General features: G+C 36.8%; 1 protein-coding gene across 1 annotated transcript in view; it reads left to right on the top strand.

Annotated features, from left to right (window-relative positions):
* LOC145679879 (angiotensin-converting enzyme-like) overlaps nt 1-25,362 on the top strand; it is a 63,784-nt gene that overhangs the window by 6,187 nt on the left and 32,235 nt on the right. Inside the window, exons 3-7 of the mRNA XM_081750388.1 lie at nt 77-268; nt 1,781-1,878; nt 7,481-7,653; nt 16,302-16,426; nt 18,262-18,502. Of these exons, the coding sequence (XP_081606514.1) occupies nt 77-268; nt 1,781-1,878; nt 7,481-7,653; nt 16,302-16,426; nt 18,262-18,502 (829 nt within the window). The remainder of the gene's footprint in view (nt 1-76; nt 269-1,780; nt 1,879-7,480; nt 7,654-16,301; nt 16,427-18,261; nt 18,503-25,362) is intronic.

Genomic DNA, 25,362 nt, shown 5'->3' with positions numbered 1-25,362 from the left:
CGTTTGAAAGTCTTTCACAGTTTCTTAACGTGAAAATAAATTGATTTGTTTTTTATTGACGTGTTTTCATTTCCAGACTTTACAGATACAGTGGATGTCTGGTTGATGCCGTATGAGATGGAGAATTTCGAAGATATATTGGAAGAAATTTGGTTAAACGTGCGTCCACTCTACTTGGAGTTACATGCGTATGTAAGAAGAAAACTTCGGGAGCAATATGGTCCTCAAGAAGTACCCGTACGTGGCCTTATTCCAGTTCATCTGCTAGGTATACAAATAAATTATAACCCAAGTACATTAATAAGTTATACCTTTGGCCAACTTAAAAGTACATAAGCACAAAATTATTTTGAAATGTTTTATTTATTTATTTGTTTGTGAACTTTCCGTGACAATAAATACTATTAGCAATAAATAGCAAAACGCTAAGTACACAGACTGGAAAAAAAATAGTATGTATAACACAAGACCGTTTACAAAGGCAGGAGCATATTGGGGGTTTCATCTCTACTTTAAAATTTTCTGTTATATCCTTTTTACCTTGAAGAGTTCTTGTTTTACTTTTAATCAGTAATAAAACGAGAACTCAGTAATCTAATACAAACAAAAATGATAAAATAAATGGAAGCAAATGACAAACTCTTACAATTAAACGATCCTAGTTATGCTGAAGGTAAAAGTACGGTATTGTTACCGCAATTAGACCAGAAATCATGTATGGCAAAGGAACAGTGCATCTGAATACAACTAAGTTGAATTGAAAAAAAAAAAATGTCCAAAGGTCCCTTCTAAACCGAATTGTTAGCACGTATAATAAGTTATCAGAAACTATAGACGTTTTATTCAAATAAGCATACCTTCAGATCATCTATAAATAAACTATCTTTGTAATGTTGCCATTGTACTGTACCATCCTGATTTCAAATAGTTATTCTATTGTTATGTTACATAATTGTTAAAATGTTTCAGTGTAAAATGGCCTAGTGCTGTATCTGAAACCTATTATAAACAAAATAAAAGGGGAATGGGTAACATAATGAAGGCAGTAATGAAGGAAAACAACGAGAAATAAACAAATAAGAAGTATAGTGCAACCAGTAGATCTGGAGGAAAAGAAACAAGAAACATGGCTAAGATATGAGCTTGACCTTATTATGAGGAGCGATGAGAATTACATAAAAAGAAAAATAGAAATCGAGAAAAACGAAGGAGAGGAAGACCTAAAGAGAGGTTGAGCAAGAGAAGAAAATTAAATGAAATCTTTGAGTTTTACGTCCCACGATTATGCCGGTTAGGCTAAAGGAAACGGTGATGATGAGTAATGAATGAAATGGTAGAATGAAGAAAGTGGGAGAACCCCGAGGAAACCCACGCACGCGGTGTTTACCCACCACAAGGTTCACTTGGTGGGGGCTGGGATCGAACCCGGGACCCCAAGCACCAGAGGTGAATGCGTTACCACTGAGCCACCGCGGCCCCATGATGGCTTGGGCCCTCCTGCAATGCGGGGTCTGCGGGTCCTTATTACGCCTCTGGTTTAGGCAGGGTTATATAAATGTGTGCTTCATCCATGCAAATGCACATGTGCACATGTACGGCTTATCCATGGATAGTGCATATATGCCGTACACGTACGTGTTGTCTGGGTTTGGACATGATTAGGACATACTGCATTACAGATCGCTTTCACTTTTCTTATCTGCTTGTATTGTATACTGCATCCAATTATAGAAATTGCTATTTTATATTTAATAGTTTATTTAACATACACTATTTTTAGGCGACCCTTGGGGAGCAAACTGGAAAAATATCTATAATTGGACGGCTCCTTTTCCAGACAAACGTCTACCTGACTTCTGGAACACAGTAAAGACTCATGTAAGTACAACAATCCGTTTGTACAGGATTTTTCCAGTAACAGTATAGCTCCTTTGATGTCATTCCATCTGTCGGTTCTCGACACAATAAATTAGGTCCTCATTTAGCCTAAAGTTTGCAAAATTGATTGATCTTTTTTTTTTTTTTAATTCACTGTGTAACTAATTGTATTCGTGATATGACGATTTCTTAACATCTGTACAGGGGTTCCTTTCTGGTGAGTCAATACCACTGTACAATTCCTTTCGGTTGAGTGTTGGTATGCTGTATAGCTACTATTTAGGAAATTTGCTTACAACTTAATAACTAATTAACTAACTTTCATACATTTTCTGTTTCGGTCGGTAGATGGCAGTGTGTGAATAGAAAAGAGTTCTTCCTACTATTGATGTACTGGTATACGATTGTGCCACCTAGCGTAGTTACCTAGCACTTAATGACTAATTCCTGCATGAGAAAGAAGCAATTACATACAACTGTGAAAAAGACGAATAACAGGAAACTAAAAGAATATTTTCATAAATATAGAAGTATTCTTCAAGAAGTGATTTAAAAAAGCAAAGAAAATGCACACATCAAATAGAGTAATTAGTAAGACAGATAACAAAAACAAAACCCTATGACAAATAGTAAACGTGCAATCAACCGCACCAAAACTGCTGAAAATAGAAATTTAAAAAATAATCCCTATGACCAAGAAATAACAAATAAACACCATATTGCAAACCTGCTTAATGAATTTTTCGCCAACGTCACTAAAACATACTCAAATAATTCTGGACCTGAAAAGACTAACGTAAAATTATGTGGCAACTCTAAATCTATACACTTAATACCTACCACAGAGCTAGAAATAAGATCGATTATTATTTAAAAAATGAAGACGAAAACATCGTCTGAGTCCGACGATATTTTTTGCTCAAAATATGTCTCGAATATTTTCTTATACCTTTGACTAATATATGCAATTTCTCTCTTGAAACGAGCACATTTCCAGAATATCTTCAACTTGCAAAAATAAGACATATTCACAAAAAAGGATCAACTACTGACCCAGGAAGTTATCGCCCTATCCCTATTCTATCTCTTTTCTACATTTTTTTAAAAATATGTACAACAGATTGGTCCCTTTCTGGAAAAGAATATCTTCACAAAGAGCCAATTCGGTTTTAGAAACTGCAGATCAATTAACAATGCTGTAGTCGCTTTACTAAGTGATAGGTCTATATATAAAGGGAGAGAGAACAGAAATAAAATAAATCTAATTTTTCTGGATCTCACAAAAGCCTTTGACTTTGTTAAGCACAAAATTCTATTAAATAAATTACATAGTTATGGTATTAGAGGTCATGTTAATTTATAGTTCCAGTTCTATTTAACTAACCGCGTGCAATATGTGGAAATAGGACCAACCAAATCAGAGGTAAGGCACATTAGGCACGGATTTCCACAAGGATCAATATTAAGTTCTATACTTTTCCTTATATATATTAATGATTTTCCCGATTATGTAGTTTCCAACAAAAGCATTCTTTTTGCTGATGATACAAACATTTTAGTTGAAATCCCAAATAAGCCTTGCTCCGAGGGATACATATTTAAGAACACGACAGATAAACTTACAGAATGGGTAAAAGCAAACCAAAGCAACTTAAATGCAACGAAAACAACAATAATGAATTTTAATTAGGGAAAGCTAAACTCTAAATATACATCAAATTCATGTAGACAGGGAACTCATGCAGGTATCTGACACTTAAAAATTTTGAGGATTAAAAATGGACTCTAAGTTAACCTGGGATGAACATGTGAATGATTTGTTGAGGAAACAAAGCGCGATAGTCTATGTTATACGTAGACTTAGTAAGATTTTATAAAGTTAACTAAGAAAGTTCTGTCGCTTTTTGTGGAGGTGTGTGTTCCGTTGTCCCTCACACCATCAGTTGAATACAAATGGAGATAAGGCGAACGTCAGTTATTGTTGTGGGTATATCCAACATACTACCTGGTTGTGGCAGTTTAGTTACACTGTGAACTTGCGTAAGGACAGAGTGAACATGGGTCCTCCACAGAGCGTCATAAGGGCGTCTATGCTGTAAGAGTTCAAACTGGGGTCAACGCCGCTGCAGCGGAGCGAAAGATATGCCAGGCCTTTGGGAAGGTCTCATGACTACGCGGACAGTGTAGTGGTGGTTTAACAAGTTTAAGGACTATGACGAAACACTTGAAGACGCACTACGTGCCGGAAGACCAACACATGTGCAAAATGAAGATTTTCAGGCAGCAATTGAGACGAAAAGTGGCCAGACATGTGAGGAACTGGGACTTTAGGCTAATTCAGTGTGAGTGGAGAAACCATTCGGCAGCACCTGCATCAATTTGGGAAGCACTACAAGTTGGGTTGATGGGTCTCACATGATTTGACTCCGGGCCAGAAGGCAACGCGAGCAGATATCTGTGTTTCTTCGCTGTCTCGTCTGAGGAAGGAGTCATTTCTGGACAGGGTGTTGACATTTGATGAGAAGTGGGTCCTGTACGAAGCTCCATGGCGCCGTCATCATTGGTTAGCATCCCATGAACCGATTCCAAAACAGCCAAAAGCAGCATTGCACCAGAAGAAGGTCCTCCTGTGTGTTTGTTGGACTGCTCGCGACATCGTGTATCGGGAAATGCTACCAGCTGGTCAGAGCATCAATGCAACTATTTACTGTCAGCAGTTGAGCTGTGTTCAAGAGAAACTCAAAACTCTGGAGCCAACACTTCTGAATCGCAAAGGGGTACTCTTGTTACAGGACAACGCTAAGCGCCACGTGGCTAGGATGACCCGGAACAGCATTCTACGCCTTGGATAGGAAACACTATTGCATCCACCATACTTCCCGGACATTGCACCATCCAATTATCACCTGTTCTACTCCTTGGACAATCACCTTAGAGAACATCAGTTCAAATCCGTAGTAGAGGTGCAAAATGCAGTTGATACGTTCTTCGCTTCACGGCCCAACAAGTTCTACCGTGATATAATCCATAGTCTTCCAGAACGTTGGCATAAGGTCATCGATACTGATGGGGATTATTTTTAATCTTCTAGGTACACCTTAGGTGACGTATCGATGTTCGAAGATGATGGGTGAAAAAGCGACAGAACTTTTTTGGTTACCTTTATAACTACGGAAACATTGAAAAAAACTTATTTCGGCTGGATCCAGTCAATTCTATCGTATGGAATCATTTTCTGGGGTAATACCTGTCATGCGATAGAAGTATTTACAATGCAGAAGAAAGTATTACGAATAGGCTAATGCTATGAGCTCTGTTTCATATCCCAAGTAGACCACTGTTTGAGAACCTTAAAATATTACCATTGCCGTATATATATATACATTCTCGAAACATCATTCATACATATGAATAAAAGAAGCTTCCAACTCAATTCGGATCAACAACAATACAACACTAGAACAACCAATCATATTCATATACAAAATTTCCGTTTAGCAAAAACTCAAAATTCGTTACACCACATAACAATAAAATTACATAATAAATTGCCATATTATGTCAAACAAATGCCAAACTTGCAGTTTAAAAGACACCTTAAGTTGCTGTTAGATAAACATATTTTCTATAGTTTAGATGAATATCTTCAGTCTGATCTTTCCCTGTAATATAAATGTTAAGAATTACTTGAACGTTGAAACATCGTAACTCATAAAAACCAAACTTTTCACGAGAGCAATAAAAGCGTTCTGCTTTTACCACATCTTATAAAGGATTCGAGGTTTTAAAAAGTTAGTTTTTCACGGTTTTTTTTTTTTTTTTTTTTTTTTCGTTTACGAGCTTCTGCACACACGTAGATTCAGATGTGGGGAATTGAATGAAACCAAAATATAAAATTCTATAAAAAGTGTAGATACAAGGTTTTGCACTTTCGCCGTCGATATATAAAACAAGGTACAATTTATATTTTTTTTAAATAAAAAAGTACATTTTTAGTTTAGTTTTATTGTTACGTACAGGGGTAAAAGATATGGGTAACGCGGGGGGATGTAGTCCGCCCACTTCCAAAAAATAATTATGAAGGCCCCCCCACTTTCTAAAAAAAATTACAATGGATAAAGATAGCCACGGGGGACGGCGTAATGTCATGCGTGCCCCTCCTTTTTCAGATCCACTTTTACCCCTGGTTACGTATACAGTATATTGTGAATGTAATATTTGTAGCCCTACTATTAATTGTAATAATGTCTCTCTTGACGAAGCCATGAACGCAGAATTCATATGGCAGAAAATGAAATAAATAAAACTAAAAATTAAATAAAGTTGCTCTCTGGTAAGCTGCACAAGATTTAATGCAAACTTTTTATTGAGCAAATTTAGTGTTTTTGGTCACTATTCCATAAGAATACAATAGAATTATTCTTATTTCAACATTAGTATTGTGGTTTATGATTATGGAGGCTGGTTCATCCTCTAATGGACGCCCATCTGATGATCCTACCAAAATTTTCAATACATAACAGCACTGATCAAGCTTGTACACAACAATTTATTTAGGACGAGTCCAACACTTCTGAGAGGGTCCAAGCTCAATATGAGGATGAATTACCGGTATATTAGAAAATCTAAGATCGCCCCTAAAATTAGTCAAGATTTCGTGGGGACTTCCAGTACCCATCCACTGTGTACGCCTCTGTACACTGCCTATAGAGAAATGTTAATCTTCTAAGGCCTTCAATTTCTAAAAGCCTTAGAGAGATTTATTTAAAAAGGAAACAGAAAAAAAAAATATTTTTCCGTGTAAATCAAAAAGCTGCAAAGCAAGAAAACGCAGGATTTAAGGTGGATCACCAGCCGGAAGTCAGTACATATTTTAGCTCATTGCCTTAACTACTGCGCAATGAAACGTTACATATTATAAATATTGTAGACCTACTATAAGATAGAGTTATGTTTCAGCTACAGCACAAGACACTGATTCATTTGCTTTTGCCTCCTGATATCGAAAAATGTAACAAATAAAAGAAATATATTTGATTCGTTTTACAATGAGTACACAAGATGGCACTTGCTGTTAGATCTTACAAGAGGTGCTCAGTTTTATGAAATGTTTATTTATATGTATAAAGTATTTTAAAGTAACGATTTTGTTACGAAATAAGTATATGGTTTCACCGTTTTTCGTGTTATGTTTCATATTTCATTTAAATATTAATTTACATTTTAGAAAATAGATTTTGAGAAGAAATTTGCGCAGAAGGCCGTTATGCGTTGTTGTCAAATTTGTACGTTTACTGTAGTAGTCACAATAGAAAAATTTCTGGATTCTAGCGTTGCAGTTCGAGAAGTGGAATCGCGGTAAGGGTCCTAAACTAAGTTCTCCAGTAAGTATCTAAGCAAAATTCCATGATTACTCCCTTTAATATCTGAGATTAGTAAACACTCGACAGTATCTGCCAATGCCGCACTATTAAAGCAGCGTTTAGCATAGCACCGAGAATATCTAGTGATCCACCTTAAACACCGTAGTTATTTTTATTATTTAACTTCAATGTTCATTCATTTGGCAACAGTAATTTAACATTTTATTTTGCTTCCTAAGAATTTCGATAGAGTGGTTGAAATGTATCGTCATGTGGAAGAATTCTTTACCTCTATTGGCTTAGAATCGATGCCAGCTAGTTTCTGGAACAACTCGATGTTTCAAAAGCCGAAAGGCAGAGAAGTTGTTTGTCATCCGTCCGCTTGGGATTTCAGCAACAAACAAGATTTCAGGTACGTTCAAATACTTGATAATGTCAGTTATATTTATGTTGAAAATAACGAAACCCAACGTATCATATTCTGCGTGTAGCAGGTGACCAGACGTCCCGTTTTAGCCGGGACAGTCCCTTATTTTCAACCGTTGTCCCGTTTTTCTGCTTCTCAAACGGGACGCCTAAATGTCCCGTTTTTAAGCAAACATGACCCAGGTGTCCCGTAATTATTATTCAAAATATAAATGGCCAATGGTAATTCTACACTCTTTCGTACCAACACGCATTCTGAAGGTTCAGCCGTGCCTAGAACTTCTGAATATTCAAATGAATTGAGTGTTCTGTGGTTCAAGTGGGAATTGAGTGGGAATTCTGAGTGTTGAAGTAGTTAAAAATATTGTTGGGTAGTACTTAAGTTAGAAACGCTGTGTTGTCATTCTTACTTGTGTATTTTGTAAATTGAAAACACTGCTGAGTCTAAAAATGCAATGTGCAAGTCACTCCCCCCCCCCCCCCCCATCGTCGATTCGTATGCGTCCCGTTTTTGAAAGTAAAAGTTCTGGTCATCTTGTCGATCATGCCTCTAGTGCAGTGTTCGTAGTTTGAGGGAAATTTTCCTAATCTAGGGAAATTTCGTAGGTAAATTTAGCAAAAAGGGATTTTTTCGATAAAACGTGAAAATCCAGAGAAATTCTGGTGCTGACAGATTGACCCACATAAATGCTTATTTTATTGTTGTTGTTGTTGTTGTTTTTTTTTTTTTTCAGAAATAAACCAATGCAATAGCAATCGTGTGTGTGTGTGTGTCCAGAGTGGTATTATTTGCACAGAACAAATCAAATGTAGTTGGCACTTCCTTTACTATAGCTAAATTAATCTTATAACATAACTTCTGTCATAGAAATTGGACACTCAAGAGACTAGGGAAAATTTGATAAGGAAAGGGAAAAATTGTGTCAAACGAGGGAAATTTTCTTAAGGAAATCTGCGAACACTGCTTGTGGCTTAGTTTCGGCGTTAGTGAAGTAATTGTTTCTTTTCATATTATACACGATTATTTCATATATCTGTGAAAAAAACTATTTGGCGTTTGTTGTCTTATAAAATGAGAACCACTTCCAAAGACATTAATATGTAATTCTAACCAGCTTTAATCATTATTAATCATTGAAGCTTGTTTCCCTATACTAGTTAATTGTTTTAAACTAATGTTACAAAACGTCTTCATTTCCTAAAGCACAAACTCCTAACTTTAGCTTTCATCCCTGTTGTAACATTCGCGCTCTTACTCGAGAAGCATATCTCGGTACGCAGGCACATAGCCAGGATTTCGTAATAGGGGGGTCCGTGACGAAGTACTGCGGTTATCACACAGGCGCTCGATCATTCTAAACTATTTTACTGCAAATATATATTGGTTCGTTTAACCAGGATTTCGTAATGGGGGAGGGGGAAAGCATGGCATGAAATACTCTGGTTACACACCAAGGGCTTGATCAATCTATTCTATTTTATTGCTAATTACCCATATTGGTTTGTTAGGACAATAAAATGAGGATATCTTAGTATTTTAATAACGAACTAAAAGAATATAAACAATACTTTTGAAAAAGATATAATCTTCCGAGTTTTTTTAGTTCTTCTGAGTGTCTATCTGATCGAACCGGTTTATAGATCGTCATTTCTAGTCCATAGGATTAGCATGGAGATAGATGGAATTCGGAATGCTCCGTAACAATAATATCCATTTTCAACTTGACCCCCCTCCCAGTTTCCTCCATACAAAGCTCCTCATAAGAAAGAGCAAAAAAACGCTTGCTGTAGCTAGCGCTGTAGCTTTATATTTTTAACACTGATTCTTCTTTTTCTCGTTTTTGTTTCATCCTTTCCTAATTTTTTACATTTCTGGTTATGAAGGAGGGTCCGGAACTCCCGGACCCACCCCTTGGCTACGTACCTGTCGGTACGGTAACACTGCTGCAAGATTTCCCTAATGGATTTTCGCAAAATGTTACTTGGCTGAAGGACATTAGTGAGACATGTAGAATCATAAAATCATTTTGAAAATATTGTACACTTTATTAATACCATTTTCAACATGAGTATATAGACAACAAATAATAGCCGAGCTAATCTTCTGCAGATGCCGACCCCGCGTAAGATAAACATGAACCTATTTTCAGCGTTGTACAGTATTACTATTTATTTGTTGTTATATTGATGTAACTTACCTCAAGTTACTCCTCTTTCATTTCCATCGTTCACTCTTAACTATTAATCACAAATATTCCTTATTTTCGTGCTTTCTTTGCTCTTCACTAGGTACATATTTATTTGTATTAGTAAGTGCTGAATTAGTAGGTACTAGTACTAAATCTTTTGCGCTAAATTAGTACCTTTCAACTGTTAAGTGTTGCAAACTACGTACTGTTCAGAAATAACGAAAATAATGAACCTTTACCTTCTTATGTCCCCAATCAACACTATGAACAATACTTCACTACAGGATTATGGAAATAAACATTTGGTTTAGTTTATTATCATCCTTTTCGTACACAAATGATTACAGGGGACTAAGTCCGTACATGAGTCCACAAGACTACGACTTGTTCCTAAAGTTAAAACCGTCGTGGATTGTCGGTTTCCATGTTCAGAAGAGGTTTTTGCAGCCGTTACCCGAACCATTGGACAGCTTTACAAAGATGACGTCCTTGATGGAATACAGAAACTACCCGAACATTGGGATTCCGTCACTACCAAGCTGGGAGATTATATTAAAGGCCTGTTAAGAGATCCTCTCCAAACAATAAAACATATAAGCCACAAAAAAATAGTGTGCATTATTTATGAAGTGACTCTCGCATTCAGCTCGAGCGAAAATTCTACAGCTGTCGAAGTACTTGAATGTCCACTCTACTTCAAGTATTCAAAGCATTGAGGAATAGTTTATCTTGTAAGAACTGCTGTTAGGACTGACCATTATAAAGAAAGAAAGGAAGGAGAGAAAACAAAAATCACATATTGACGAAACAGGTTTTTCTGCTCCTTGAAAAAAATACAATATACCTTCGCCGTGTCAGAAAAATACAAACTTAATTACAACATACTTCACGTCCAGATAGTAGTAGATAGATAGCAGATATAAATTTAGGTCCTGTTTTACAACCGTCGACAATTAGAAGGATGACCATCCGTTCTATATTTAGTGTTATTAACTGGTAATGCCGACAATAAACTCAACAGGGAGTAAAATAGTGTGAATCTAGAGCGGAAGATAGCAGACAAAAGACTTAACCTGGATATTTAAACATTTCTTTGAAATTTGTTAGAGATTAAATAACCTAAAACAGATTGTGTGGGAGTTAAAGAGTGGAAGATTTGTCACAAAATTACAGGAAAAAAATATGAATCATCAAGTAAAAGTTAAAAATGGAGGTAATAGAGAAAACTGGAATTGGAGTTCGACAGAAAAGTTGCCGCTCATCATTTTTTTTTTTTAAATTATCTTAAAACAAGTGATGAAGAAGGACCTACATACTGAAGACGTTTTAGTGGGCCCGCGTAGCGTAATGGGTAACGACGCTCTCATCTTTGGTGCGAGCGGTCCCGAGTTTGATTCCCGCTCTGGACACTTGGTCGTAGATGTGTAACAGCTTTTTCCAGGCCATCCATCCTGAGTGATATGTTACCTTGATTTATCTTAATTCACACCAGATAAATGCCGGGATGTACTTAACATGTTGGTCCCAGGTCGCTTCACATTCCCTTCTCCCTCCCCAGTTACCTGGGCAGTGTGATCTCGCCGAGGGACGTTGTACCTTATATATGACGGGTTAACATGGCCATAAATGCCGAATACAAAGAAATCTAATTCCTAATCCTAATCCCGAAGATGTTTCCGTAGGATAGAAGAATTGAGAGACACGAAGAAGCTTAATCAGTAAGGAGTGTACCTGCCAACTGAGTGGACCGGGGTCAATTTCGTTGGTTTTCCCCTGTGGTTGTGCGATTTTTTTCGTTCTATAGTCGTTTCAACTTTGTTCTGAGGCTCACACAACCTCTTTTACCCTCTAGGGACCGCTACCAGTCCATCTTCAGAGAGAAAAGAATAGTCGCCATATTGGCTATTCAAATATATAACTGAGTGTTGACTGGCTTATTTTTGACAGATTAAAGGCAAGAGAGGCGTATGCCTTCTACGCCCAGATGTTGAGTTTATACGCCACACCAGCCCTCAATGGAACCATCCGCTGTGTTTATATACGACGTCCGTTCTCGACGGAATGGTCGATGTGTTTATAAATGTCGCGCCCTTTTGAATAGAACTGTAAATGTGTGTTTATGTGCCACGTCCTTCCTCAATAGTGATGGATGTGTGTTTATATGCCACGTCCTCCCTGAATAGAATAGTAGGTGTGTGTTTATATGCCACGTCCTTCCTTAATAGAACAATCGGGTGTGTGTTTATATGACCTGTTCGTCTCTAAAGAATTAGTACTTGTGGAAGTAATGGAAAGCATATCACGATATTTATTTACATCACCACTATAAATGGCGAAGTCAATGTTCATGGTATATCCCGAAAGTAAAGCGGCCTACACTTATTTTTAGGTAGAAGGATCAGGTCTATACAGTTTGTGAATATACTAGGTATAAAGAATGTGTTGGCGGATATTGTAACGGAATCGGAACAGAAAATCACTATAATGTTAGAAAGCATGAGAAAGTGTTGTGAAAAATATAGGAAATTACGAAATTAAACATCAAAAAGACAAATGTTGTTGCTTAGATTGAAGAGGTTTGTATGGATTACAAAGTACAGAAGATGACTACTTAAAGCTAGAGAAGGTCACTAGATTTGATACCTAAGTAGTATTATTAGTAAAGATATGGTCTGAGAAGAAAAAATAAAATCAAACATGAGAAAGAAGCCTTTAGGAAGAGGAAAAGCATATTTTTGGGTATTTGAATAAAGAGACTATATGAAAAAGTCTCATCAAATTTTCGTGTAGAGTATGAAAACATAGCTTAGAAACATGGACTACATAAAGGTAATAATCCACAATAAGAAACGATAAAGGGTTTCAAGATGTGAGCGTGAGGGAAAATGGGAGAAAATTAGCGGAGTAAAATGGGAATCTAATAAGGAAGCATTTGGCAAAGTAGGAGAGAATAGCGTTTTGGAGACAAGTAAAAATAGGAAGATAATCTGATTATGACATTGTGTTAGAAAATATTATACTGTGAGAGACGTGTTTAGAGGTATGTTGGAAAAAGTGTGGAATAGAAGAGATAACTCTAATTGATAGACAATGTTAAAGAGGACAATTCTTGCGCAAAAACGAAAATTTACTGAAGTACTTTGTTATATGGGATCTTCTTAAGAGGGAGAAGGAGTGCGCCACAGCGGCCGGAATATTGGTGTTCAATTTAACATGGGATCTCAACCATTTTTTAGGCAAATCATGGTTTCATTTCGTTCTTTCGCAAAAATGCTCAATAGCTCACTCAATATGATGCACCTCATTGTAAAGGTGCAATTTGAACGCTGTGCGTGATATTTTCTTCTTATAAATACAGATAATTATAATCCAAATTCCCATAAGAAAATGATCAAAATTAGAAGGAAAAGTCTTCTGTTTTTATTACAGTAAGGAAAAAAGCTAAAAACTTCGGACTTTTTTGAGAATGGAGTACTATCTTTGTATTTGTGCGCTACTGTACTATTTTTTCGCTATTTCCAAATACATTCATTACACAATCGATGAGAAATTATATCCTTCATCATTGAATCTACAGAAATCAGAAATCAGATTTTTTCGTCTTCACGTACTTGACCGTCTAATTGCTAGATGGCACTATAGTCATTCCTCATCCCACTTTCCTTCTCACCGGGAGCCAGTCCTTTTGAAAACCTACTTTGAACTTCTTAACAGGGGCGGGAGGAAGGAAATCATTGTGAAGAACGGGAACTTCAAACACGAGGAATGGCAAAATTTATGACCTCTTTGGTTGATGGTTTCTGTTTCAGCAGTACAGTGTATTTGTAGATGGTCTCTATGAGAAGAAGTATTTTGTGTTTGTAGCGATAAAGTCAACCTTTCGACAAAGATTTGTGAAGAAGTCGAACCAAAGTCTTCATTTATCTATTCCAAGAAAGAAATGAAAACTTCCTGCAGGACTGAGAATATACATGCAAGAGAAAAAAATAAGCTACATTATTATAATCTTTAGGATAGATTAATCCCCGAAATATTCTTTGCTTACCTGTCAAAAAATCAAGAATAATATGCTATAAAGCTCTTTCATCAGCTTCCATCGTACAACATACTAGACACACACAAATTATATACATGCATACATATATATATATATACAGTGGTGGATCCAGGATATGATCAAGGGAGGAGCTAAACCATAGTTTGCCTCTTTATCCAGAGTAAACAGGATTGAAGCCCATTTTATCCAATGTATACCTGAGCGTCAAGGGGGACTATAGCCTCTATAGCCACCCTTGCATCCGCGCCTGTATATGTATACTATTTACAGTGCCGGATTTACATATAAGCTAAACAAGCTATAGCTTAGGGTTCCGTTCCGCTCTCTTGAGAGCCCCAAAATCTAAAGATAAACTGGATATATACATTTCTAAAATACAAGAAAATTAAAAAAATAAAATAAAACATATATACGTAGCAACAGTGCTTCCTGCTGTGTAGCCTACGTTCATGTAATTAATGGGGTTCCTTCTGCTAGTCTGCTCTCTAAATTAACTCTAGTTTCTTCATTGTTGTATGTAAGGTGCCTATGTTCATCTGGACACATAAAGCGCCCCATTACCTTCAACAGCTTGGGGCCCCACAAAACCTAAATCCGACTCTGACTATCTATTTATGCATGTTTGCTCCCTCTCTTGATCACGAGCATGACAGCATATGTATGATGATAGTGATAGTGATAAGTGTTGCCCATGAGAGGAAATTGTTGTCTCGATCGAAAACAAGACGAGAAGCATTTTCTTCAATTTGATACGAGAAGAAACGAGAAATTCACGAGTCCCATGAGGAACAATAGTTTAATCAAGTCTTACAAGGAGAAAGCAGACTTTGGTAAATGAACTTCGGGACCATCTTTCGCAAGGTAGTAGTGCACATTTAAAGTGTTAATATTACAAACTGGGAGAGCGGCAATAGCCAGAAATAGTGGACAGAAAGCGTCTTAAAGTTTTTGACTCGACGCATATAAGATACGATGCGTAAAGTTATTAAGAGGCAGAGTGAAGAGTATCTACGACTCACGTGCAAAGAGTCCCGTGTTCGATTCCCGCTCAAGTCAACTTTTTTATTTTTCTTCTTTTAACCCATAAAGTAGTCATTTGTGACTACAAGTAAAATGTTAATTCATCAAATGTTTGTAATGTATAAAACAGTAGAAATGTCCAAATCAGTTGTAAAACCTTCCAATGCTCCGTGTTAACTAGCAACAGAATGTAACCTACTCCGTAAATATATTGATATCACGAGTTATATTAGTGTTATCACAGTCGTTGTGTAAAACATGCTCTTGACATCCAGTATTACCAAAGGGGATTTCCCCTCTTTCCCCTTGTAATTCGCACACTGTCCACAGGTGTATGCACGAAGCGTCAAGAACATTTTTACACGACGTTGTGGTAACCATAATATAACTCGTGATATCAATATATTTACGAAATAGGTTACGTTTTGTTCCTAGTTAACATGGAGCATTGGAAGGTTTTACAACTGATTTGAACAATTCTATTGTTTTATGCATTATAAACATATGGTGAACTAATAGTTTACTTGTAGCTACAAATGACTACTTTATTGGTTAAAGCAAGAAACAAAAGAACAGTTGACTCGAGCGAAATCAAACCCGAAAATCTTTGCACATGAGTCATAGATGCTCTTCACTCTGCCACGTCGTTACTTGATAACTTTACGTGTAGTATCATATATGCAGCCCAGTCGGAAACTTGAAGAGCTTTTTCTCCGCTATTTCTGGCTATTGCGCTCTCCCAGTTTGTAATATTAACACTTTGAATGTGCACTACTACCTCGCGAAAGACGGTCCCAAAGTTCATTTACAAAGTCTGGTTTCTCCTTGTTAGACTTGAGCCACTGTTTTAGGATTCTAATAGTTCATACTATAAACACTGCAAATTAATAAATTAATTCTACATGCACAATAGAGAACATTTATCAGCATTTAAAAGGTACGCAAGTCGTTATACAATATACTCCAATAATAAATATAGATTAAATGTTCTTATATCACACTCTTCCTGGACCTCTCGTGAAGCGGAAGGTTTTTGATAACTTCTAGAAGAAATATAGAAAAATATCAGGATATAAATTTTGTACATAAATGAAAAAAAGAGACGAGGTTAGCACTTTCAGAGAATCGAGACGAAACTTATACAACATTTATGAGACGAGACATGAAAACCTTATTTCTCGTCTCTTAACATCGTTAGCGGAGATAAATAATGATGGTTTTGAATGGGGTTAGCATTGAAGGCAAACGCAAACATCTAAATTTTTCTAAAGATCTACGTACATTTCATACTCAAATATATGTAAGAAAAAGTTGTAAGTGAAGAAAGCATTACCTTTTCGTAATTTACACCTGTTCTTTTTATTTTAGGATCAAAATGTGCACAAAGCCTGGAATGGATGACCTTTTAACTATTCACCATGAAATGGGACACATACAATATTTTATGTCGTATAAAAATCAACCGTTTGTATTCAGAAATGGGGCAAATCCAGGTACACTATTAGAACTAGGTTTACTTCAAATATACGTATTATAAGCGAACTTATTTCTTCGTCGTATTCCGTATTACAGTAGACCTCCGATAATCCGGCACATTCAGGACTTGGCCAATGTCGTATTATTGGCCAGTACCTTCCGCGATCACTAAACGTAAATCGTAGATTGAATGCAGCTATAACATGATGTCTAGCAACAAACATTGTTTACCAGGAACTATATATAGTATAATCATTTTAACTCAAATACAACCAAAACTTAATTTTAATTCTACATTTTTAAAAATTTAGACTGATACAGAATTACTACTATTTCAGGTCAACAATATATTGAAAAAAAACAATGAAAACAACTCTACCATGTAGAGATTGGACTATCGGGTATTCCGAACTGTTGGATGCCAGGCTAACGGATGTCTACTGTATTATTAAACTGAGGTTATTAACGTGCAAAGTAGCGTTTTTTTAATTAATAACATAAATACACAGACACACAAACAAATAAGAGTTCTGTGCACCGGAGCCCACCGTATGGATTTCATGTATTTGGTTACACAGAATCCAGATTTCGAAATCCCAGGACCATCGACCGTGTCAATTTTTTGTTATAGGTGAAAAACTTGAGCTGCTTTCGATAGGGAGGTTACACGTAACACACTATACACATACATACACACTCACACAAAAGTTCTGTACAGCGAACCCCAGGGCATGGATTCAATGTATTCTGTTACACAGAATCCAAATTTCAGCCCCCCCAGGATGATTGACCGTATTAATCTTTTTTTATGGGCGAAAAATTTGAGTGATTTTTGATAGGAAGGACATAATTTTCGTCCATAAAATACAATTGACACGGTCAATCCTCCTGGGGTTTGGAAATTTGGATTCTGTATAACAAAATACATCGAATCCGTGCATTGGGGGTTCGGTGCTTTTATTTTTTGTATGTGGCTGTGTAATCTGTTATTTAACTGACAGATAGCCTCAGTGTTTTGTAATCTAACAATAATTTTAACATTGTACAACCCGAGCAGCACACCAGTAGGCTCAATAGTGAGAAACGGCGGGACAACCAATTGCCAACGTTGAGCCTACGTTGTTGTATTGCTTTGCCGACAATTTGCCAACCAACTCAATTAACAACGTAACAGGCCAGGTCCGTAGCCAAGTCGAGCGAACCGGAACCAAACATGATCATTTGAAGGAATGAGAATGCGGGACAAAACGGGAGAACCTAAAGAGGACATATGGAGATGATGTTGTCCACCACAAATTTATAAGTCCTGGAAAAGAACTAGCGAACCTCCGTAAAGAGGTGCTCCTGTTACAGGACAACGCTAAGCCCCACGTGGCTAGTATGACCCGGAACATCATTCTACGCCTTGAATGGGAAACACTATTGCATTTCCCACATTCCCCGGACATTGTACCGTCTGATTATCATCTGTTCCATTCCTTTGAAAATCACCTTAGAGGACGCCAGTTCAAATTCCTAGTGGAGGTGCAAAATGCACTTGATACCTTCTTCGCTTCACGGCCCATCAGGTTCTATCGCGATGGAATCTTTGGCCTTCCAGAACGTTGGCAGAAGGTCGTCGATGCTGATGGGATCATTTTGTAATAATAATAATAATAATAATAATAATAATAATAATAATAATAATAATAATAATAATAATAATAATAATAATAATAATAATAATGCAATGTTGGATTCATACATAGATACGTGAGGGCACAAGAAAATGAAGGGTAAATGTGCGCTCGCGGTAATCTCTTTCGGGCGCAAAAAAAAAATGTTAATGGTAATTGTCTCTTGTGTCTCATAGGCTTTCATGAAGCTATCGGAGATTTGTTAGCTCTTTCTTCGTTGTCGCCAAGACATTTACAGAAGTTGAAAGGAGAAAAATTTTCAAACGATTACCAGACAGATATCAATTTCTTATATTTTATGGCGTTAAACAAGGTGGCCCTTCTTCCATACGCCTACGTTGTGGATCTTTGGCGCTGGGATATCTTTAGGGAAAAAGTCACTGTGGACGAATTTAACTCCCATTGGTGGAAACTCAGGTAAGTTCTATAGTACGTTAGTCAGAAAGCGTTTAATGCAGTTAACGGTTTATTTGGTATACAAGATTCAATGCTTTCAATTGTGTCAAAAAATTTTCCTTTTTTAGAATCGAAAGCCTGGTGTGTCTGGAAACTCGTAAATATATTCGGTAAGATCTCGTAACAACGGTATTTCGCCATTTCCGAACACAAGATTTTACCCGATGATTGAATATATACTGTATAGAACATTGATGGCTAAGGGGCCACATCATAGAAATTTCTATGTCGCAAATTGCAACTACATATGATACTTCGCTTTACGTTTATAGTATACACTCATGACATGTTACCTCAGAAATTGTCAAATTTGCGGGGCATTTTTTGTGACACGGGAAACCTTGTAAACTCACAAGATATTGTAGTTACAGTATCTTGATTGTTCATGTAGAGAAATTTACTTTCCCACTTATCTTGAAACTTTTAGTTTTCATCACTAGAGAGCGGATTTTAAGGTGCAGCACCTTTTCTAAAAATGTAGTTGCTATCAACAACTAAAGTTCAAAATATGTATCTCCGGATATAAAACGAACTAAAATGAAGGCACTTTGTTGCACCTTTTTCGTGAATGTTGCACCTTTTCCGCTAGATTCATAAAATTTCCCTTTTTCTTACTTCTTTTAGCCTTCAGCACCTTTATTGTCCCTTTTCTCTCTCCTTTTTTAAAAATTTGGACAGAGCAATATGTTTTATTTTCAATCTAGTTTACCCATAACATTCCATAAATTTAGACACAATCTTGGCGGATCTTCTAGTGATAAATTTGAGCTGGATTTGCGAAACAATCCGGACATAAAAACCTTTGCAACGTCAACTGAACTTCCTGTCCATGCGCTTACAAGATGTGTACCGCTAGTTTCCGTTGACGTCGAGCGAAGTTTCTCCACATACAAGGATCTCCTGGGCTCCAAGCGACAGGGACTAGCATTTGAAAATATAGAAATGTTGTGTATAACCAGTTTCTGAAGACCCAGTAGTATGTGACGGTTTCTCTAGCCACAATATTGATAAATTAAAGTTTTCTTTTTTAAAATACCAAGTTGGCTTTAACCACAATTTTATTACAAGAATGTTGAATGTTGTACAAGTTTGGGATTAAATAAAACAATTTTGCAATTTATGTTCAATGTTTAAAGTCAAGACTTTAACACTATTTATTGGTGTAATGAATAAAGAATGTTTATGTAACTGTATACTATAGCACTTAATAAGGATATCCTATTAGCACCTTTTTTGCACCTTTTTGAATGATGTTTCAGCCCCTTTTATTCCTTTTTTCCTACCACATATTTGCACCTTAAAATCCGGTCCTTAGTCATCACTAACCTTCCCGTTCTTAATCATACTGAAGTGACACTAACTCAAAAGACAACTCAAAATAATGTAATTATTGAGGAAACATCTCGCAATTCTGAAGTATGCTGATATAATGCATCAGTCTCAGACACAGAGTTGCCAGATTCTCAATGACGAGATCCCTAAAACGAGATATCTTTACACTTTCAAGGTTGGATGAAAACATCTTGGATAATTTCTCAAGCATGAAAACATATGTAAGAAATAGAAAAGAAATGTTTTAAATCGAAAGTAAAAACATAAACCTTCACTCAATAGTACTGACGTTTGAAAATATTTCACAACCGCTCATTTTTCACGCTGTAGCATGAACAGAAATAGTACCCAAAACACTAACTTAATAATCTTAACCTATTTTTGGTTCGCGCGCCTAAAATACACATTTACTTTTGTATTAGTCCAAGTCATTACATTATAACTACTTAAAATGTTATGTACCAAATAAAATATATAAAGATTAGTTAACATTTATCTTTTCGACGGCCACACGAAAGGACATCACGGGCCGCATGCGGCCCACGGGCCCGTAATTGGTCATCCCTGGTATAGAATACTAGATTTTAATGGATATATACTGTATATCTTCTAATTTTATATATATCCATCTATTTCGATCTGCTGACTCCTCCCTTCATTTTCTTCTGCAGTTTAAGTTTTAATTTAAGTGGGAAAACATTTCTTTTGCGTTTTGCAGGAGTAACAATAGCGGCACCATGTGAACAAACAGTGTAAGATATCTTCATATAAACTCAGTATAGCAGCATACACTGAACTATTTGCAAATTAAATTTGTTGGCGAGAGTTCCGATCACATTACGCAAAAAGAATCCATATGACTGTCTTAGTCAATGAGCCGCTTAGTGTATGCCTATTCGAGAATGCGTTTCCGGTGCGTTACTCCCCCCCCCCCCGCAGCGAACGCGACCTATTTGGCTACTAGCTAATTTTACTTTCGCTAGAGTTATAAACCATACTGTAAGCTAGTCAGGGTTTCCAGGTCTTTTTTGCCAGGTCCAGGTCTATAATAACGGAGATCCAATACTCTGTACAAAGCATCTTCCAACGAGCTCTTTCTTGTTAAAATTCCCTTGCCTGGCAACACGTCTTTCCTTTTTTTCCCCCTTCCTTTAGATGTATTTTAAACAGCAGGCGGTCTATTGTTCCGAAACGCACCAAATACGCTCGACCCGACGTTTTCTGAACGTTTTTATTGCTCTCGCTTTTGCAGAGCATTGTGATTAGCCACCTACATTTAAGCACATGTCAACCTATTCCAAGCGTACTCATGAGAAATAAAAACTTGTTGCGAACGCTTCGAATAGCCGCTCACTTAGTGTTGCCAGGCAAGGGAATTTTAGCAAGAAACAGCTACTTGGAAGATGCTCTGTGCAGAGTATTGGAACTCTGCTATTATACACCTGAACCTAGCAAAAAAGACCTGGAAACCCTGACTGGCTCACAGTATTATTTATAACTCTGGCGAGAGTAAAATTACCGAGCAGCCACCTTGGTCGCTTTCGTTGCGGGAGGTAACGAATCGGAAACGCTTCCTCGAATAGCCAAGCACTTACAGTAAGCTACTGAGTGAATGCTATTTGTTCTGGACTTAACTACCAGAGCCCGAGGCAAATCGACAACAAATACGAAAGTGTTGTCATTTTGGTATTGCCGGTTAATTGAGTGCCAATTAAGAGATCTCGCTTAATTATTAATTATTTTTGAATCTTGTAAACGTGATGCTAGTAAAATTGCAGGTTAGAATTTTGCTTGTTTTGAGTCGTTGGACCTTAAGACAGGAAATTGAGTAATTAAGGACATTTCCGCTTAAGAAAAAAATCTATACCTTTCATATGTACGGGTCCAATAAGAAATAGCAGAAAGAGGAGACCCAGTATGCAGGAGAAATTTTGTTACTGGTATTTTTACATTATCTTTAGAATTGCCAGTTTTGCAGATACAAAATTTGGTATATGACGACTTCTTGTTTCACAGAACTCATTTATTCTCACAAATTCTGGAAATTGTACTCCATGGTTTCTCAAACTGTGGTATGCAAACCATTGGTGGTACGCTCAACTTCTGTACAATTTAGCAAAAATATTCTCTTGCTTGAGGCCAAAAATAAAAGAAAGAAAGAAAGAAAGTGAAATGTGGTCGAGTTAAAGTCCCTGCCTAGGAATTTTCATATCTTTCATCTAGGGTCAATCCGCTAAGTGATCGAGAAAAAAGAAAAATTGCCGCTCGACCTTTTCAAAAAAAAAAATCTATTTTTTTTATGAATGTTTATCCTATGTCAGGGTACTTCAAAACCACAATTAATTATTTTTTACATCCCATGTCGACGCAGCGGCTGCCGCCAATTTGCATTTTTTCGATTTTAGGCGTTTACGTTGTTTTGAATATCTCAGCATGTATTTGTCCTACCAAATTGAAAATTGCTGGACGTCTCCAACTAATGCAGAGCTAAAACTTCGATCTCTTAACATTTTTGCCTAAAACCACTTGAAGGGGGTGAAATCAGGGCCTACTATAGCAACATTTTTGAACATTGAAAACATGTTTGGGAAGAGGAAACAACTGACGTAGAGGTCTGAATTTGTGTGTGCATGTAGTCCGGGATCATAAGATAATACATTAAAATTACAGATCTGTAGCTGCTTCTAAAGGCCTGAAAAAAATCGTAAAGTTGGAGAATTATGTTAATTTGGCATGTTTCGCTGTACAATATCTCCAATGGCCCTGGATAAAAAAATCTGAAATTTTGGGAATAGTTAATCCTTTAGTATACCATAACACACACAACAAAGCACGTTTTGTGTTTTTGAACAGAAGGGGGTCAAAGTATTAAGTAATGACGTCATACTCTAGGAGGTGTTTTTTTTTTTCACAAATTCAACTAGAAATTCGTTGTTGTGACGTAAAATAAAGTAGGATGAATTGTTAGTCCAGTCACGGTTCTCAAGCTCGTTTCTTTCCTCTAGTTGTAACACTGTCTTATCACAGGCACAGCACAGGCCCGTATCCACGGGGGGCAAGGGGTTCCGGGCCCCCCTAAACTTTGGTTGGCCCCCATAAAATTTCACAGTAGGCTTGCAAATGAACTGTAATATGGTGATGAAGTATAACATGATTGGGTCGGCCCCCCCTAACTTCTACCGGGCGCCTCCTAAATTTTTGGGCTGGCAACGGGCCTGCCACAGCAGCTCTGATGAAGAATGCCGCTATCAGCAGAAGGCGAGGAATATCAAAATGCACACTTGACAAAAAGTCCGTAAGTACTCGTTGTTCTGCAGTCAGTGTTTCCAGCGAGTAAGTGTTCACTGACTTTTGAAAGTAGATCAAACGAAAGGACAACAGTCTCCCACATGAGTTGACAGTTAAAACAAGAATAAATAGGACTGAATATCATTGAACAACAGGAAACAGCAAGAACAACGAGTTACGGACTTTTTGTCAAGTGTGCATTTTGAGTTTCCTCGCCTTCTTCTGATAGCGGCATTCTTCATCAATGCTGCTGTGGATGTGATAAGACAGTGTTAGAAGCAACAAGCAGGGGTGTTAGCATATATTGGACTACTTCATTGTTTCACACACCAATTTTTATAAGTGTACCCCTACGGGGGAAGGAATGCTATCCCCAAAATCCTGATACAAACAACAGGTATTTTTCCTCCCCCGTCAACCGTGGTAACACGCACATACATGAAGTACATATCGGCGGAAAGCTTCATCCTTCAGAAATACATTGATACCAAAATTATCTTACTACCTTAATTAGAGTGTGAGCTATTGAGGTTTAAATTGAGTCACATTGAGGTGACCACAATGTGACTCTTTCACAGCATCACACGCCTCAGTGGTCGTAACTCTGTAACGATACATTTCCCGACATATGGTCATATTAACTTTTTGCTTGTCTGCTCATAAGGAATCCACCCCTGAAATTTTGCCGAGTAGTTATTGACGAACTTCTACACCCGAAAGGAAGAATGTTAACGGTACTTTACGTAATAATTATGTTCTAACATGGTCCTTTAATGGGCTGTGTTGGCAGCCTGTTGGGTTAGGTCATTAGGGTTTGATGACCTGCTTACGTGTGTTTGGAAAGTTCTTATGTTTCTTTTTTTAGTTGTGCTGACATGGAAAGGTCATGTGCTCTTTTTTCGAGTCTGTATGCGTGTCTGTAGAGACTTTATACTGGCTATTTTTAAAAATAATAATGGAAATTTGAATTGGTTTGATTTGAATTAAATCTGTTGATATGATGATACGTCATTCTGTATCACGTACTTTCGCAGTAGTGATTAAATTAATAATCCGTATGAGTGATTAAATTAATAATAATAATAATATTGAATATATTACACGAGCAATATGTGAGAGAGAATAAAAGATACTGTCCTAATAAATTGTTTGCTGTGCAAACTCTGAACAATCTAAGATGTTCGAACAATATGTGAGAATAAAAAGATATTCTCCTAATATATTTAACGGTTCGATTTCTATGAAATCTCATAAAGTGGTAGGAAATTGTTTTATTTGTTAAAAATAAGATGTTCGAACAATATGTGAGAGAATAAATCGCTTTACAAAGAAAGATCTTAAAAGTATATAGAAAGTGCGAACCTACAAATAATTTCGAAAATATTTTAAAAATAAGAAGGTGAGAACACTTATAATGTGTAAAAGTTTATGTGATACGTATTGGGATCGAACCGGGACCCTTAGCATCGGAGGTGAACACTGTATGATGGGAGGGAAATATTTATTCATGCGGGAATTTTTAATTTGTCGGATCGTAATTATTACTCGAATACTGTGTGATTATACTCGGTGAACGTTGTAAAAGCTCGTGTACGGTATGATACACTATGTTGGTACATATACAGAGCGTGGTTTTTGTACGTCTGTTGCTGATGAACTTAAGACATGAACTGAACTTTTCGCGCGCTTTTGGAAAACCGGTTGGGTAGGAGTGATGATGTGTGCTTGCTAAAACTTGAATTTAAATACAAAGGAAGACCGTTGACACGTTTGTAAACATTACAGAATACCGCCAGACTGATAGAAATAACTTTGGCGCCGCGGTAGGTGAACAAAAAAAGATTGCGGACGTGGGAGATAAACATCACAAATTGGGGACAAACTAATAGAAATAACTTTGGCGATGTGAACAAAAGACATTGTCGGCGAAAACATAAAAGAAAGATTGGGGACGCGGAAGATAAACATCACATGTTGGAGACAGACTAATAAAAAAACAAGTTTTATGATAGTTTGTTAATAATGAATACAAAGAAAGTTTTACATTACGAATGGTAGAACATATGAGGTCATTGAACACGAATGCAAAAGAACATTCACCTATTGAATGATGATCATGTTGAAACATGAAGGGATGTTAAATATGATTGCAATAGAAGATTGTTATATTAATGTAATAATAATGAATGAATGAATGAATG

This window comes from Thermobia domestica, chromosome 2, assembly GCF_964235325.1.
Source record: "Thermobia domestica chromosome 2, izTheDome1.hap1.1, whole genome shotgun sequence".
Lineage (NCBI taxonomy): Eukaryota > Metazoa > Arthropoda > Insecta > Zygentoma > Lepismatidae > Thermobia > Thermobia domestica.
The sequence above is the reverse complement of the archived record's forward strand: the minus strand, read 5'-3'. Positions and strand labels throughout refer to the sequence as shown.